We start from the raw sequence: 19,458 nt of genomic DNA, 5'->3' as shown, positions 1-19,458 counted from the left end.
TAGTAGCATTATCCATTAAAACTGACATTATTTTATCATTAATGCAAAAATATCTACAAATATCCGTAATTGTGCTAGAAATAAACTGTCCTGTGTGACGTAAATTAATTATTCTATAAGCAATAATGCGCTTTTGCATTATCCAATCCTCATCAATCCAATGACTGGTAACAGTAAGGTAATCACAGTCATTACCACTTATACCAATATCAGTTGTAATAGAAACACGACAATTTATATAAGTAAATAAATAGCGCAAATATTGTTCATATTCATGTTTATATTTATAAATATCGCTCTTTACGGTTGTGCGAGGAAAACCTTTATAAGTAGGATTATAAACTTTTCTAATATAATGCACAAAGTGAGGGTTAGAAGGAAAACTATAGGGTAACATTAACCATTTTTGCCAATTCTTCCCGATCTTTTTTTGGATCATAATATAAAATACCACCAGTAACAGTGTTAATTCCCGGTTGAAATTGATTTGACCTGGTACTAAGGTCAGCCTGACTAGGTGCACTTGTCCCCTCGGCCAAAGCTTTTATACGAAAATATATAGCTTTATCTTGAGGGTGTAGCAATATGTGTCTAGTCAAACTTCCCGTCCCCCCTAACTTCCAACATATTTAAAAACTAACTCTTTGCCATAATTTTTACACTTAGCCCTATTTTTTTCTCTTACTTGAGTAAAAAATGGCCAAACAAGAGATGTTTCTGTCCGTTTCGAAGGTTGTCTAGAAAAAGTAAGGGCAGTAACAGGAGGGTCAGCCGGGGCATCATTTGGATTATTATTAGTTGGGTTAACTTCAGGAGCAGGACTAGTGAGTGTATCGTCATCCAGTTGCGTTTCATCAAAATATATTTCTTCATCATCATTTTCATAAATAGTTGGATTACCATAAAGAGCATTCATATATTCATAGTTTAATTGTTCACCGGGTGCAATATTATGGCAAAATTGACTCTCGATAAATTGTAATAAACTATTATCGCTATCAAGAATAGGAAGTGTAGGAAGGGTAACAGGTTTGGGTCGGGGATCCGGGGGAAGTGGAGGAGGAACAGATTGGCCACTAGATTCACCACTCTTGGATTTTTTCTTATTTTTACTAAATATTTTTTTTAAGGAACAAGCCATCTTAATTAATCAAGCAAAGTAAATAAAACAAATAAAACTATAATATTAAAACTTAAGAGTTGGAACGAGTTTACTGTATTGACGAACAACTTGTTGAAAATTAATTATCGTTGAAGACTTGAAGCCTTGAATACTTCAATTCAACAACTTCACAATTTTGCACAAAATGTAACAATTAAGTAAGCAATTATAGAAGAATATTAGAGAAAGATTGAGAGAGATTGATGATTTTGTGAGAAAAATGAAAGAATGAGGGGGTATTTATAGTTGAAAATAGGAAAAAAGTATAATTATAAAAAGTTTGGGGTTAAAACAAAGTTTGGGGGATTAAATGACTATTTTGCAAATAGCCAATGACTATTTTGGCAGACCAAACGAGTAGTTTTTAAATGGCCAAATGGTCAATTTTTTTTTAAATTATCCGTTGGGTCCGGATAGGCCTGTTTAGGACCGCTTGAACCGGCCCACTTCTCAACCGGTCCCGGTCCCAAACGGTTCCGGTCTCACGGGCCTCCCCTATAGGATCGGCCCACTACCCAGCCCAGCTCCCCACGGTCCCGGTCCTATCCGATTAGGACCGTTTAGGCCCATCGCCCATTTTGGCTTGCGATACTCGACGGATCCCGGTCTTAACCGGCCCACATGACACCCTTATTTGCCCATAATAATAAAACTTATAGACCGACCCAGTACCCAATATAGACTCCTCTTACTTCTGGACCGACCCAGTACCCAATTGGTAGAGAAGAATCCTATGATGGGTGACAAAGAAATCCCCAAGAAACAAGGCTCCAATAAGAAGAAGAAGAAGAGAGGTGGTTCAAAGAGGAGAATGACATCTGAACAGACTTTGGCGTATAATTGTGTGAGTGAATGGGTTTTCTTGGACCGCTCTCCTCTTTCACCTGCAGCTGAGGATTTTGCTGTTCCTCAACCCAAAGAGAAATTAGTCTTTGAACTTCATTCTCATTCTATTCATAGCGATGGCTTCTTATCACCTTTCAAGCTCGTTGAGAGAGCCCATCAAAATGGAGTGAGTTCCCTTTCCCCCCCTTTAGCGAATAGTTTTGTTTTTGTTGGTTGGTGTCTCTGCATATATGCTTTCTTGTAGATTGTATTGTTATTTGCTGGAGCTTGAGATGGATGATATGAAATTTCAAGTAGTTTCTCTTTCCTTAGGGTTCATTCTTCAGGAACAAGAAAAGCATTTGCAGATATATTGGTTATCCTGACACATAGGCTGTCATTTTTTTTTTTTTTTTAAACTTGTGTGTCATTTCACTCATTAATTTGTAGTACTACTGGTTTGTGCTGGAGAGAAATATGGTGTCACTTTATTCAAGTGATAACTCAGAATCAACTTTTTAGCCAGAAATATGATATTTCATGAGCTTCAATGGTTGTAATCTCATTGAAGTTATTATAAACATCTTGGCGGTCCAAGGCTCCTTGTTGTTTTAATCTTGTATCTGCCAACTACTGTGGTGAAGCATCTACACAGTGATTTGACTTCCAGTTTTTTCCTTGTGTGCTCAAATTGGGTCAAAGTTGCTTGAATGTCTGTTATTCGGAATCTATGTAACCTCCAAAAGGGATTAAGCGCGAAACATAATGTTTGTAGAATTGAACCTGAAGCTTAAACACTTCTGTTGCAGACCTAATCAAGCTATTCTGTTTCCATCTTCTTTTTAATTGTTGAAGAATATTGCTCTTTTGTCTGTGTGTGTCCTTCTATCTTTTTAATTTACATTCCTATTTAATACTTTTACATAACCATGTATTTCTGGTTAAGTCTCGTTCTGTTTGCTTCCATAAATGGATGAAACTGAGAACTTGGAAGTCCATCAAGGTCCATGTGGAAAGACCTTGCTAATGCCTTTTTAACACTAGACATAGGCTGCTAGGAAGGAAGACTATGAAGATGACATAAAAAAGAGCTGAGTTGGGAATCTCTCTCGAAGAAAATGGCCTTTTTAGAAGCCTCTATAAGAGAGACTTTTTCTTCTCGCCAGAGCAAAGGAGAAAGCCCCATAAAATGAATTATAAAAATATATTATATTAAAAGTACGAATACCCTTAGCGAAATGTCGTTCACCTTTTACCTTTTAAAAATATATTTCACATTGGACAAAATTATAATTAAATTATTGTTATTTAATATTTTCTTAATATTTAGGTCTTTCAAAGCAACTAAAATTTGCTAAATCTTTTCTTATTTGAACTATGTAGAAATTCCTAAAATTTAGGAAATTAAGATCAATTAAGATATTATGCTATGAAAATTATATCCTTTTATGTAATAAACTATAATCACACTAATTCTGATATTAGGGTCTCTCTCAAGTTTTTATTTTCCCAATGGCATAAGCGTTCTTTGAGGTGAACTATGGTATATTTGTCTTTGACTTGTATTTTAGTTACGTTAAAGATTTCATTATTGCTTTTAAAAGTCAATTTTCCTGTCTTTTACTTTGTGGTGTATACGCTATTCATGGTTGATTATTGCTTAAACTTGGAAAAAGTCTTATTTTGGATTCTCTTTTTTGTTCTTTTTACTTTGCCATATTAATAGTTTGATATTTTCGTTAGGGTTGCTGAAGTCTTAATGGTTGATTCTGATTCAAACTCCTTTATTGCTTATTAGTGGTTTTGCTTATGTTTTTCATCTCTTCTTCTTTTCTAAACTTGGTATTGACCGACTCTTGTGAATTCTTCCTTCCAGTTTTAGGTTGCATATTATAGATCTTAGAAGCCTTTGGATCCTTTGCAGCTAACACACCAAAGTACATTGAGGAAAATTATAATTTTCTTATGTTCATCACCATATGTTTCAGTTATGTGCCTAATATTTAGGAATTAAAGTCGCGCAAAATTTTATTTATGTAAATTCTTTTATTATTTGAATTGTGTAAAATAACTATAACTCCTTAATCTTATTCATGTAATCATGTGCAAGAAGAAAAACTAAAAATTTAATTCTTTCTACTATTTATCAAGATATAACGATTGAATTAATATCCTAACGAAAAGATTTTTAAATAAGCAAATTATTAAATGAATATATATTAATTCATTTAGGCGGTTAGAATCTATTCTTCCGAGAACCAGTTTGGGTTTATGCCGGGGCGTTCGACTATAGAAGCTATCCACCTTGTTAGGAGATTGATGGAGCAGTATAGGGAGAGAAAGGACTTGCATATGGTGTTCATCGACTTAGAAAAGGCATACGATAAAGTTCCGAGGGAGGTTTTGTGGAAATGTTTGGAGGCTAGAGGTGTACCTGTTGCCTACGCTAGGTTGATTAAGGACATGTATGATGGAGTAAAGACCCGAGTGAGAACGGTGGATGGGGACTCGAACCATTTTTCGGTTATGATGGGGTTGTATCAGGGGTCGACACTCAGCCCTTTTTTGTTTGCTCTGGTGATGGATGTACTGACGCGCCACATCCAAGGGGAGGTGCCGTGGTGCATGCTATTTGCAGATGATATTGTATTGATTAACGAGACGCGAGACAGTGTGAACGCGCAATTAGAGGTATGGAGGCAGACACCCTGGAATCTAAAGGTTTCAAGTTGAGCAGGACCAAGACAGAATACTTGGAGTGTAAGTTCAGTGGCGAGACTCAAGGAGGAGAAGGGGAGGTGAGGCTGGATTCGCTGGTCATCCCTAGGAGAGGGAGTTTTAAGTACCTTGGGTCTATTATTCAGGGGATGGAGAGATTGATGAAGATGTCACACATCGTATTGGGGCGGGATGGATGAAATGGAGACTCGCTTCAGGTGTTTTGTGTGATAAGAAGGTGCCACCGAAACTTAAGGGTAAGTTCTACAGAGTGGTGGTCAGACCAACGATGTTGTATGGGGCTGAGTGTTGGCCAGTCAAGATCGCTCATGTCGAGAAGATGAATGTAGCAGATATGAGGATGTTGAGATGGATATGTGGACACACCAGGTTAGATAGGATCAGAAATGAGGTTATTCGCGACAAGGTAGGTGTGGCCCCTATTGAGGACAAGATGCGGGAAGCGCGGCTTAGGTGGTTTGGTCATGTGAGGCGGAGGAGCACAGACGCCCCGGTGAGGAGGTGCGAGAGGTTGATATTGGAGGGCCTACAGAGAGGTAGAGGTAGGCCAAAGAAGAGGTGGGGAGAGGTGATTAGGCAAGACATGGCACAACTTCAGCTGACCGAGGACCTGACCCTTGATAGGAAGGTATGGAGGTCTAGGATTAGGGTAGTAGAGTAGGTAGTCTAGAGTGTTCATAGCAGTAGTATTGGCACGCAGTCTCGCTTTCTGTTGGTAGTAGGTTTTTATGCCTAACCGTTGTTTTCTTTCATTGTTGATCACCTTACTGTCTTGTTGTTTTTATTCTGCTTTTATATGGCTTTTTGGTACTGTCCTTGTCTATATTTTCATTAATGTAGTGCTTATGCTTTCCTGAGTCGAGGGTCTATTGGAAACAACCTCTCTATCCTCACAAGGTAGGGGTAATGTCTGCGTACACACTACCCTCCCCAGACCCGACGGTGTGGGATAATACTGGGTATGTTGTTGATGTTGTAATCTATTCTTCCATAGAGTTGGATAAGAGTTGACACCTGCCCTGCCGAATCTCGATAAACTGGTTTGGCCATGAACACCGAAGAAAATCTGAGAAAAAAAAAGAAAAAAAAATGGGAGTACAGCTAAAACGAGCACCGAAAGTGCTGAATTGTTAAAGAACAATTGAAGAAGACCCAACTCTTTTTATTTAACACTCTTTCTTATATCTTTATTTCGTTCTCCTATTTTCATGATATTTAGTGCTTTTATTTCATTATACAATTTACATTGTCAAATTAGCAACAACTCTCATACAAAAATATTCTCACTATGAGCAATTTGAGTATTATCCAGCAATTATTTAGTAGCATTTTGGTTCACCGTTTGATTATATGCCGTTTAGAGAATGCAAAGCCTTGCATTAATGTCAAATAGTGGTGTATATATTTGTTTGTACAATTTGAAAGTATATGTTGTCTTGTTATGATTAAAAATGAGATGATAATTTAGTCATTTATAAAAAAACACTATAGATGTGCAAAATTGACATCAAAACCAAGGTATGCATATATTAATAATTTTAACCAACTCTATGCAAAAATAGATTTTATGTTGGATATATGCATATGATTGAAGATAATATGAATGAAAACATAATCATATTTTAGTACGGATGACTATGCCTAAATTATGATTATGTTTTTCATTCATATTGCCTTCTCGATTTTTCTGCAATCACTTTTATATATTTTGTGTCTGCATGTGTTTGAGTTTTTTTCTTATTTAAGTTGTGATTATTTATTAATTTTATTAAAGTTGTGATGTTTGTTTCTTCACGTATATTATGTTTTTATTTTGTGAACTAACTCTTGAACATTTGTTGTTTCGTCGTGGGTTCAAATCATTTGAATGAATTAAGCATAAAAATATTCTCAAGTATTTTTCTCTATACTTTTTGATAACTTTTGTGACCCTAATCCTGCCTTACATGGATAATATAATGTTAAAAGGGGCAGCCCGATGCATGAAGCATCCCGCATTCACGCAGGGTACAAGGAAGGGTCGCACCCCAACCGATGCACAGATAATCTAATGTTATCGAACTAAAATTAAGAAAAAAATAAATAATAACAATTTAAATCTGTGATGCCAGCTAGCCACACCCAAAAATATAGAAAATCGATGGAAAAAATGCTCAACCTTTAATTCCATGAAAATCATAGAAATATTTGTTTTTAAAGACCTAAAGTTTATCCCTATAAACTGTCGAGCTCAAAAGTTTTTAAACAAATAGCTCCAAGATAATTATTAACAAAAATGAGTAGGCAAATTTGAATAATGACCTATTCAAAACATATATTGCAAGTAAAACATTATTTCATTTGTGAAAAATAGAAATAAGGCAATAAAAACATAACACGAAGAAATGCATGAAGCTATTCTTAAAAAATAAAATGTCTCTTATGCTAATCTTCTTTCAAAAGTTAGTTTTTGAACTCCAAAATTGTTTTTATTTTGGGTATATATGTATAATAAACATGACATCATGATTTAAAGTGAAAAATTAAAACCTTTGATCAACTGAACACCACAAATGTAAAATGAAGATTATGGCTAAAAATCAACATGATTCATCATTTTCATGAACTTATTTTTTTTTAATTTAATTTTAATTTTATGACTCAAACGCATTACTATTATGTGGTTCTTTAAAATTTTGTATTTTATTATTATGGGGAACACGCGCAACGCACGTATCCTAAGACTTTAGCTTTTCAAAAACCAAGTACTCTTTGGTTGTTTTGGGATGCCTTATTTGTTAAATTGCAAATCAACTTGTCTAAAAGAAAACAGAAGTTCACTAAATGGTATGATCTTTTACGTCCCAGAATATTCTGCAAACATTACTAACATAGTATGATACAGTCTGAATGCTATCTGAATTATTAATAAAGAAACATTGATTGGTTTCCTTTTTTCTGAGTGGCAAACTGTCTAGGTCAACTGTTCTCTAAATGTTCAGGAACAGTGTGAATGTTACTTAGTAAACAAGAGAACACCGTATCTAGTGTAATTCCCTTGTGTCCTATGACAGATGCCAATAAACAGGGACATGCCGAAGTGACATTCTTTCACTTCTGTTGTGTAAGGGTTATCGAGAGAGCTATGTGACATTCCAAGATAATTCAGCCAGCGTTCCATGCGTGAAATCAAAATTCTGGCAACCCCGTTCTTCCTGTCTGTCATTTTCGTATTCTTTATCTTTTTAATGAATAGGTAAAAGTTTTAGTGATAAGTACAAGAAGGTACTGTGATGATACAAAGGAAGTTCTCCTTGTACAGATTGAAGTACAAACGATCCATCAAAAAGGCAAAATCAGCTACAACATTCTTCTTATACCAAAAGAAACGACATTTACTCTTCACATAGGACATATGTTCTTTCCTTCCACAGAGGCGTCCAAATGATCCATAGTATGCAGATAGGTACTGCGTTATTGAGCTTCCTGCAGCCCTTCATTGTGAATTTTCCATTCCAGCTGCTGAATGCTTCCAGGTATAACCCAATATACTCCAAAGATATGTAGGAACATTGACCATAGTTGCTACATGTGATTATAGTGTAATAGATGATTTACATACTCCAAGGCTTATTCACATATGTAGCACCTACTGCAAATTATGATCCCCCACTTCTCTAAATTATCCTTGGCGAAACAAGCATTATGTGCTGCAATCCAACTGAAACATGCTACCCTGGAGTGCAATGGTCCTCCAAATCATCTTCTAAGGCCAGTTTTCCCGTGCCCACTGGAAATTCTTATAGCATGCTTTTATCATCTTTTCTTCCTCTCCATACCAAGGAATCTTCCACATTTTCCTCAAGATTAACAGTTGCCAACAGCATTATTAGCTCATTTATGCAATCAAATTCGCAGTCATTAAGGTTCCTCCTTAGGTGCAGATCCCACCCACTGTACACTCTTTGTTGTTAACAATCTCATTCAGCCACTGTACACTCTTTGTTGTTAACAATCTCATAAATGGCGGGGAATACCTCCTTAGGTCATCCAACCATCTATCAGTCTGCATCTTTTTTGCAGCCATTGCCCACCTTTAGTCTGACCTTATCATTGAGTTCATCCCATTGACTCCTTATATGTTTCTATACAGAGTCTTGTTTTCTCACCAGATTTGTGCACCATTCATCTCTTCTACCATATTTAGTTATTATCACATCCTTCCATAATTACTCTTTGTTGCCACTGAAGGTTTGGGGTGGGGGTGGGGGTGGGGGGTTGAATTGAAGCCTTTTAGTTTTCTTCTTTGGCAGTCGACTACTTTACCACGCTGGTCGACTAATCCCGAGACAGTGAAAACACTAAATAAATACTGAATGTAAAGTGCATGAAAGTAAATGATACAACATGTTTTTATACTGGTTCGGATTCAATGTGAATCCTAATCTAGTCCCCTTGGGTTGCAAGAGGGTCTCTCCGTAAGCTCATTGGTGAATTGGTTACAACTTCGTTGATGAGTTGAAGCCTTTTTAGTTTTCTTCTTTGACAGTCGACTACTTTATCATGTTAGTCGACTAATCCTGAAAGAACTCAATACATACTGAATGTAACACAACAATATTTTTATACTGGTTCAGATTCAATGTGAATCCTAATCTAGTCCCCTTGAGTTGCAAGAGGGTCTCTCAGTAAGCTCCTTGGTAGGGGTAAGGTCTGCGTACACACTACCCTCCCCAGACCCCACTAGTGGATTTTACTGGGTCGTTGTTGTTGTTGTCGTTGTTTAGATACAATGCCTCGCCAATTATTTTATCTCTCTTCTCTCTTTTGATTACACAATTGTTCTCACTGAAATACAATGATTGTTAAGAGTAAAACAAAGAGCTTGGAAGTTAGTAGATGAAAGTATGTCTTGAGTCTTCGTCTTCTTCTGAATATATAGCCAGAGCCAGTTGATGCTCATCCTTGATTTCAGTGATTGATTTGATTTCCTTGATACAGAGGTAGCAACCCAAATGATTTGATTCTTGGAAAAGATATATTGTGATCTTTTCCAAGAATAAAAGGTGGAGCTTTAAATGCTTCGGTCTTCTTTCCTTGTGTCTTCTACTGGCTTCCATCATCTTGCTGATTTCTTATGATCTTTTCCAGGAATAAAGGTGGAGTTTTAAATGCTTCGGTCTTCTTTCCTTGTGTTTTCTGTTGGCCTCCATCATCTTGCTGATTTCTTGCATTTGCTATCTTCGCACGATCATCTCGCTGATATTCTTCCTTCTATGTTTGACCATTGCCAATCTTGCTCCTAAGAATCTGCTCTTCTTCAGGTCTTCAATTAAAGATATTTGATTATCCTTTGATTTTTCCTTGTGAAGCTTCTTGACAGATCTTCTTTCCTTTAGAATTATTCTTCCAGTAGTTGCTTTGATCTCCCCCCGTTGATGTTAAATTGGTTTTCCTCGATCTCAGTCCCTTTTCTATTCCTGCAAAAACCATTTGCCATACTTAGTTCTGATTCTAATTTTGTCATCATAAAAATTGGGTGCTAACAATTTCTCACTTTTTGATGATGACAATAAAAATTAGAAAATGATTTATCTAAAAAAAATTGAGATCAAGACTTGTTACTTCCCTCAGTGGCATCAACAAAAAGGAAAATACAAAGGAACTAGACACACAATAAAGCATATTGTTGACTAAACATGGCAGATAATATGTAAGTCGACTACATACCAAACAGTCGGCTAGACAAAAGCAACCAGTCAAAAAATGTAAGTTTAGAGTTTACAACAAGTTGACTGAATCATCAGTCCTACACAACATAATAATTGTCCAAAAAAATATTCCATCAACTAAGCAGATTGAGATACTTCTTGATTATTGTCTTCATCACCTGCAACGATATCTTTCTCGATCATAGGATTAATATCATCAAATATGACATGAACAAATTCTTCTACGCACATAGTACGCTTGTTGTAAATCCTATAAGCTCTGCTAGTGTTTGGGTAGCCAAGAAATATACCTTCATCACTCCTAGGATCAAACTTTCCAGATTGTCCTTACCGTTGTTGTGGACAAAACATTTACATCCGAAGGGATGCAAATAATTGATATTTGGTCTCTTACCTTTCCATAGTTCATATGGAGTCTTTTTCAAAATAGTTCGTATACGACACCTGTTCAGAATGTGGCATGTTGTGCTTACTACCTCTGTCCAGAAGTGATTTGGCAGGGAGTGTTCAACAATCATTGTTCTTGTCATATCTTGCACGGTTCGATTTTTTGCGCTCCACTATGTTTCGTTGGGAGGATCTGAGTGTCGAAATATTGTGTGTGAATCCTTGTTCATCACAGAATACTTCAAAGGATTTGCTTTCGAATTCGCCTCCATGATCACTCTGTGTAGTAGAAATGTAGTATCCTTTTTCTCTTTGTACTTTCTTGCAGAAGATCTCAAAGTTCTTTAGAGCTTCATCTTTATGACTAATCTAAATAAGTTTTTATCACCCATCATATGACTGGAACACGCATTATCAAGTTACCGTTTCCTTTTGTGATTCTTCTTGTGGTGTTCCTTCAAAATAGAGAAGTTACTTCCTTTCGGGTAACAAGCTTACTTGGGTCCTTTTTGGTTAGATCTGATGATTCCTGTATTAGTTTTTGGTCTCCAGACCCATCCTTGATTATGACAAAATCTGTAATTTGAGTACTTATGTCCAAACTTGCCATAGTAGTAACATGAGGTAGCAGACTGTTCATTAGTAACAGATTTGCATGTAGACTTACTTTGTCTAGATGTGTTACTGGTAGGTCTTTTTCCAGTATACTCACAAGATTGAATTGGCTGGTTTGACCTAACTGAACTGTGACCGGTGGATTTATGCAGACCATTTATTTGCAATAATAATTCCTGAACTTGTTCCTTAAAGTTATCTCTTTCGAGTTCACAGACTTCAAGATTAAGTTCCCGATCCTTCTTTTCCCTATTTAGCCTCTTTATTTCATTTACAGACTCTTTTAATGCAGAATCTAGAATATCTTGTAATTCATTACATCTGTTGCAGTTGTAGGGTCTTACCTCACTTGTTTCTCCTTTAGCCATAAGGCAGTGATCTGCTAAGTCTTCATGATCATCATCTGAAATGTCTTCATCATTCCAGCATCCGGAGAAATCATTTTCATGGAAGGGACACAAAGCGTATATTTGCAGTTTCGTCATGATCTGTTGTGTCCTCATCACTCCAACACCCAAATGATCTACTCTTCTGATATTCTTTGGATGTCTTCCTTTTTAGTTATGGGCATTCAGCCTTGATATGTACATATTTTCGACATTCATATCACTTTCCATTATTTCTTTCCTGTTCATTGAAATTTTTTGGTTTAATGGAATTTGTTATGCCTTTCTTGGCATTCCTGAATCTTTTCATTAGGCCATTCCCGGTTTTGGATACTATGACAATTTCTTCTTTCAGGGCTTCTAAATAAATACTGAATGTAAAGTGCAGGAAAGTAAATGACACAACGATGTTTTTATACTGGTTCAAATTCAATATGGATCCTAATCTAGTCCCTTGGGTTGCAAGAGGGTCTCTCAGTAAACTCCTTGGTGAATTTGTAACAACTTCGTTGATGTGTTTCCTACGCACACACCAACCTTAATTCTAGAGGTTCTCATTTCTTTAGATACAATGCCTCACCAATGATTTTATCTCTCTCTTCTCTCTTTTGATTACACAATAGTTCTCACTAAAATACAATGCTTGTTAAGAGTAGAACAAAGAGCTTGGAAGTTAGTAGATGGAAGTATGTCTTGAGTCCTCGTCTTCTTCTGAATATATAGCCAGAGCCAGTTGATGCTCATCTTTGATTTCAGCGATTGATTTGATTTCCTTGATACAAAGATAACAACCCAAAGGATTTGGTTATTGGAAAAGATATATTATGATCTTTTCCAAGAATAAAAGGTGGAGCATTAAATACTCCGGTCTTCTTTCCTTGTGTCTTCTACTGGCCTCCATCATATTGCTGATTTCTTGTGATCTTTTCCAGGAACAAAAATGGAGCTTTAAATGCTTCGGTCTTCTTTCCTTGTGTTTTCTGTTGGCCTCCGTGATCATGCTTATGTCCCGGTTAGGAGGTGTGAGCGGTTGGCTGTGGCGGGTATGAGAAGAGGTAGAACGCAGCCTAAGAAGTATTGGGGAGAGGTGATCAGGCAGGACATGGTGCGAATTCAGATTTTCGAGGACATGGCCTTTGATAGGAAGGTGTGGAGGTCGAACGTTAGGGTGGAAGGTTAGGAGGTAGTTGAACGTTTTTCTACTTTGTACCGGGTGTGAGGCTAGGTTAGTCTGATAGTGTTTTATCTTAGACTGCTAGTGGTTAATAATGTGTTCACACTATTTTTCCGTTTTTATAGTACTGTGCCATTATTAATGGTATTGTTATTGCTTTTTCATCTATTTTCTGGCTCTTACGATGCTGATATTATCTTCTTGGCTTCTGTTGCTGTTACTGATCTATTGTCTCTTTTCGTCTTCTTGAGCCGAGGGTCTAGCGAAAACAGCCTCTCTACTCTTCCGGGGTAGGGGTAAGGTTTGCGTACACACTACCCTCCCCAGACCCCGCTTGTAGGATTTTACTGGTTTGTTGTTGTTGCTGTTGTTACTATCTTCGCACATTCATCTCGCTGATATTCTTCCTTATTTGTCTTGTAATTCTTCCTTTTCTGTTTGACCATTGCCAATCTTGCTCCTAAGAATCTGCTCTTCTTATCTTCAGGTCTTCAATTAAAGGTATTTGATTATCCTTTGATTTCTCATTTTCCTTGTGAAGCTTCTTGACAGATCTTCTTTCCCTTTTTACAATTATTCTTCCAATAGCTGCTTTGATCTTCCCCCGTTGATGTTAAATTGATCTTCCTTCGATCTCAGTCCCTTTTCTATTCCTGCAAAAACCGTTTGCCATACTTTGTTCTGATTCTAATTTTGTCATCATAAAAACTGAGTGCTAACAGCCATGAATCTCCAGTTCCACTTTAGAGCAAACTTTTTTTCCGTAGGTTGAGATTTTTAACTCCCAAACCTCCAATTTGTTTGTTACTTGTGACTATGTTCCATTTCACCTAAATGCATCTTTCTTCTATCTCGAGTTCCCAACCACTGAAAATTGCACCTTCTCCTATCCAATTGCCTTTCCACTTTTCGGGCATAGGAAATAAGGACATAAAGTCAGCAGGAATCCCATCCATCATACTTTTTATTGAAAAGCTAGTTTGGAGAATTAAATTATCTATTTTCGGGGCTAGGGGAGGTGGCTTGGCATTTGATGCTCTTCGAAAAGTTAGAGAAAGTGAAATTAGTAATTTGTTGAATAAGTGATCAACTAAGAAGCTATCTTTTCACAGGTAAAGAGGTTCTGTACAACATTTGTAGGTGGGGGAAAAGATTCAACATCAGCAAAACCTTGACACCTATTTCTATTTGTATAAACTAAATCTGCTTCTATAAAATTCTTTTTTCTCACAATTAGTTGCCTATGTTACGTTTTACTGTTAGTTTATTTTTCCATCTAATTGCATATTGAGAAACTAATTTAGTGCAACTTGTTCAATAACAGGTAAAAGTTCTTTCATTGACGGATCATGATACTATGTCTGGCATCCCAGAAGCACTGGAAGCAGCTCGTAGATTTGGCATTAAGATTATTCCCGGAGTTGAAATCAGTACAATGTTCTCCCAAGGGTCAGTCTATTGATTTGGTTTAATGTTCTACCTTAAACAGGGCAAAGATGTGAAAATTATTTCTTGGCTCTCTCTCTCTAAAGTACTCTATGATACAACAAGGTCTTTCTTTAATTTTCTGTTTTTGGTGTTCCATTACAAATTTGACGACTCTGTTGATCCTGGAGATTTTTCAGTCCTGTCATCACTTCACTGCAGAATTTTAAAGGTTTTCATTACAGGTGGGATTCTGCATCAGATGAACCAGTGCACATTCTTGCATATTACAGCAGTTGCGGACCAGCAAAATATGATCAACTAGAGAAGTTCCTGAGTGGTATACGGGATGGACGTTTCCTCCGCGCGGAGAACATGATTTCAAAACTTAACAAACTGAAGTTGCCCCTTAAGTGGGAGCAGGTAGCAAAAATTGCAGGAGAAGGAGTTGCTCCAGGGAGGCTGCATGTTGCTCGTGCTATGGTTGAAGCTGGCCATGTAGAGAATCTAAGACAGGCATTTTCCCGATATCTTTATGACGGAGGACCTGCTTATGCTACGTAATTATCACGCTTTGGTTAGATTAAATCTATTGCTAAGGTTATTTTGTTTCATTGAAAAGTTTGATGAAGAGTGGCTGTGGTACAGGGGAAGTGAGCCACTTGCAGAGGAAACCGTCCAATTTATACGTGAGACAGGAGGCGTGGCAGTTTTGGCACATCCATGGGCATTAAAAGATCCAATAGCTGTTGTTAGAAGATTGAAAGAAGTCGGTCTACATGGTATAGAGGCCTACAGGAGTGATGGAAAACTTGCAGGTACCATACATTTTGCCCTAGTGTTTAATACTTCAACTGATTTTTGTGAATATGTTACCTCTAAATGCATAAAAATTAACTCATAGTAATAATATAATTGCATTATAGCAGAAAGGGCAAAATAACTCATAGTAATAATATAATTGCATTATAGCAGAAAGAGCAAAATCAAGTTGAAATTCTTATATCAACAATAATCCTCTAACTTTTCACCTTCCCCTCCTTCTATTGGTTGGACATCAAGCCAGATGTGTTGATTTTATGAATTCTTGTGCTTTTATCATTAGTGAAGGACTAATATTGACAGGATAGCAATGATACAAACAAGTTTCTGGAATGACAGGTTTTGTATTTTGACTCTTCTTGATTGTTCGAAGAAAGTAGGATGCTTGCAATTTCTCTGTTTACTTAGCGTTGCCCTTGTTTCTCCCAATCTTCGTGGTACATAGAAGTCGTATGCCAAAACTATTTAATGTAGATGGTTGTGTTAATTACCTTTGACAGATTCCCAGCCTATTTAGAAGTCGGTGCTTTTGTGAATGTCTCGTCCTTCACCTTTGTGAGAAGGCACGGGAGAAAATATGTTATTGATATTGGATGAACAATACAATACAAGAGGTCCTTATTTATAGCTATACTATACAAGGACATACTACTACTCTACCAATGTGAGACAATACTACACTATATATATGCTGTAAAATAACAACCTTGTTTTATTGTGTTCTTCACCTTGATTATATTTCGGGGTACATGTAGCATGTGGGAGCTGGTGCTCGACTTAAGCATAAATATAGTGAAAAAGAAATATTTATTTATTCTGAGTTTGTACCCACTACCACAATAGTTATAGTGGGCAGTATCTGGACTTTCTTTTTGTATATTATATGGATGATCGAATCCGTTAGAACCATAATTGGGAAATAGAATCAAGCTGAATTTGGGACCGCTATTCGAAATCTTAGGGAAACATTGAGATATTTTATCTCATGCCTGCTTTTCGGGAAAAAAATACCAATTGATACTCTGCATCTTTGAAATGCCTGATCTGCCTTTAATTATATTTCCATTCACCTGTTTCTGTGAACAGCATACAACGACCTAGCAGATGCTTATGATCTGCTGAAGCTTGGGGGTTCGGATTTCCATGGAAGAGGGGGGAAGCAGGAGTCTGAGGTGGGAAGTGTGAGCCTTCCGATGTTGGCTGTGCATGAATTCCTGAAGGTGGCCCGTCCTATCTGGTGCAGAGCGATTAGGGAAATTCTGGAGAATTACGCAGAAAATCCATCAGAAACGAATTTACAACTTATTATGAGTTTTGGAAAGCCCAAAGTTTGCAGGGGCATTTCTCATGTGAGTTGTTCCGGTGATTTTATCAGTCGATGCTTATCGTCCTGGTTGACAAATGAGGAGAGACAGGATGCGGAATTTGAGGCCATCAAACTGAAGCTTGCCGCCATCTCAGTCAGTCAAAGATAGATGCAGGCTTTGCAGTATATCCATTTTTGCCATAATTTTGGGACACCATGGGTGAATATATGGTTATATCTGTAGGTGGTAGTTTTCTGTTATGTTTCCTCTCCTCCTTCCGCTCCTCGTACTCTCCCCCCCCCCCCCCCCACCCCCACAATTTTTTTGCCCTGTTTCCTATTATTGTCTCCTCTCAAATTTACATTTATATTCCACTATTATATGTGGTTGACTCAGAAAATAAGAAGAAAAATTGCAGATTATTTCTTGCATCACCTCTTCAAAGCTACTGAATACTAGTGGAAAATGCGGTTAAGGCAATCGATATCAGGGCTAAAACCCTTGCAGAGCTTATACTGGTTAGCGGTTTTACACTAGTTTTGATTTAGCATTTATACCTGTGCTATACCCTTTCCAGAGTAGAACTAAGCAAAACTATCGAAGCTGCAAAGGGCTGAAGGATGAAACATGTAACTGTCGCGCTGTTCTTTCACTTTCTTTTTCCTAAAATGTTTTATGCAACTGCCATGTATATCTAGTGTGTTGTAAACATTGTGCACCAACCCTTGGTGCGGTTGCCTCACTCTGTCCTGTATTCCTATGGCAAATAAATTTCAAATTTGAGAAGAAAAAAAACGGACTATGGTGCACAGCAGTTTGCGGGGAGAACCCCTCATAATTAAAATTAAAAAACACATAAAAGCAGTATCAACTATATGGAGAAAACTATTTTGCTGACACAAGAAAACAAAAGCGGAAAAATAAAAGGTACAGGAAAAAGAAAAAAAGAAAAAGAAAAAGACAAATGAGCAGATCAGCGTGGGCGGGATGCTAGCTTAGGGGCTACTTAGATAGTGCAATTACAAAACAACTTTTATTTATTTATTGATATGGTAGATCTGATTCTATTCTATCTAGAATTTTTTTTAAATTTAAAAAAAAAAAATATATAGGGGCAGGAGAAAGAGAAATAGGGGAGGGGATTACAAGGCAGGGAAATAAAACCCTCGTCGTTAAGGTGAAAGTTTAGATGACCAACTAAGTTACTCTAATGGATGGACAAAAAAAAAAGGTGAGAGGGTAAAAGATTGTGTTTGACTATTCAATTCCCATGCAAAAACTTTAAGAGGTCTACAATAGAAGTTGATATTCCATGCATGAGCTATACTAGATGAAGCTATATCTTTTCATAGGAAATGTTTTTTTAACAAAAAACAATAGTGTTACACCCCATGTTTTCATACGTAAAGTACGTCGTAAGTCAATTGATGTAAGTTCGGAAATGAGATCCTCCTTGAAGTAAATAAAGTAAGTTAATCATGTTACCTTGGAGGTTACAAATATTTAAGATCATCAACTGCAAGTTCCAAGAGGGTTGGAACGTTTAGAAGCTAAACGAATCGAAGAAAAATAAGTTTCGTCGAAAGTCTGCAAGTTGGGAATATTATAACCCGTACTTTTGGGGTGAGACTAGGGTGCTTAACATGATAAGAAGGTGATGTTATGAGATATTTTAGTCATGATAGTCATTTGTTAAGTTTTAAAGTCAAGCGAGTTATGAAACAAAAGTCGACAAAAGTCGTCACAAGTTACGTTCATAAATTTAATTGAAATTTGGGTCTAATATCACTGAGTTTTTCTCCCAATATACTTTGAGTTATGGAATGATCTATCCATCAAATTGAAGATATACGAGTCTAATTTTCAACACATTGAACCGTGCGTCAATACGACATCAGAATAGAATGATATTCACGTTTTCGCAAGACTGCACAAACAGCTCCCTATGGGCCCACTTAAGCGGTGGATGACCTTTGAATATTTTAAAGTGGTTGGAGGCTCATTTTTGGTAAATTTCGACCAAGGATAGTTACCAAACTCTCCCAAAACCTCTCTAACATTTCTCCAAGGTTCCAAGTCGAATCCAAGGTGGTTTTACCTAAATCTAACCTCAAAAGTTAGCCTAAGTGAAGAAAAGAGTCTTTATGGCGTTGTGATGTCATTAAGGGTGCTTCTAAGCTAAGGGAATCTTTGGTTCGAGTTTGTTATGATTATTTAAGGCAAGTCTAACACCCTATTTCTTGTTCTTAATCTTATCTATGTGTTGGTTAAGGTATTTGGATGAAGAACTATAAGATAGCACTTGAAGTGGTATAAGAAGTTGTTGTCTCTTATTGGACTATTTTGGAGTTGTATATATGAGTTCAAATGGTTGGAAATAGTGGGGAATAGCTTGGTTATAATATTTTTATTGTTGTTATGCTTGTCAATATGTTGAGTATGTTGATGATGTTGTAAATAGGAGAAGAAGCGACCACACAATACCTAGAAGTTGTCCATGTCGTTGTTATATCTTGTAGAGTTATTTGATGTTACTTTTATGATGGATATAAGGTTGGAATGTCATGTCAATAGTATATTTATTTGATGGACCTATTGATGGTGTTGTAAGTATATGGGATATGGGAAAAATAGTTGGGGTTTGCTTTCAATCCAAGCTTGCCGCTCGTCGTGTTAAATAGTAGTTTCGTTGGTAACGTGTGTGCACTTGTTGTTGTGTAGATTGATTTGTGTTATTGGATGTTGGTTGCGTTGTTGTGTTAAAAGTATATAGTTGAAGGTTGTGTGTGTTCTTGTTGTTTTTATGGACTTGGGGAAAGCAAGGGAAACATGGGAGATGCTACCCATTTTAATATAAAATAAGCTTGTCGTTCGTTGTACGATAGTTGCCTCTTTCGTAGCTTAG

At 36.8% G+C, this 19,458-nt stretch overlaps 2 protein-coding genes across 2 annotated transcripts in view; one reads left to right on the top strand and one right to left on the bottom strand.

Annotated features, from left to right (window-relative positions):
• Positions 1 to 19,458, bottom strand: part of LOC138903663 (uncharacterized) — a 120,965-nt gene that overhangs the window by 90,287 nt on the left and 11,220 nt on the right. The gene's annotated exons all lie outside the window — the stretch shown is intronic.
• Positions 1,853 to 16,984, top strand: LOC104092456 (uncharacterized). The gene is made up of 5 exons (XM_009598069.4): positions 1,853 to 2,174; positions 14,324 to 14,448; positions 14,670 to 14,984; positions 15,073 to 15,242; positions 16,333 to 16,984. Exons 1-5 carry the CDS (start codon positions 1,896 to 1,898, stop codon positions 16,719 to 16,721), a joined length of 1,278 nt encoding a protein of 425 aa, XP_009596364.1. The 5' UTR covers positions 1,853 to 1,895; the 3' UTR covers positions 16,722 to 16,984.

The sequence above is a fragment of the Nicotiana tomentosiformis genome, chromosome 12, assembly GCF_000390325.3.
Source record: "Nicotiana tomentosiformis chromosome 12, ASM39032v3, whole genome shotgun sequence".
Lineage (NCBI taxonomy): Eukaryota > Viridiplantae > Streptophyta > Magnoliopsida > Solanales > Solanaceae > Nicotiana > Nicotiana tomentosiformis.
The sequence above is the reverse complement of the archived record's forward strand: the minus strand, read 5'-3'. Positions and strand labels throughout refer to the sequence as shown.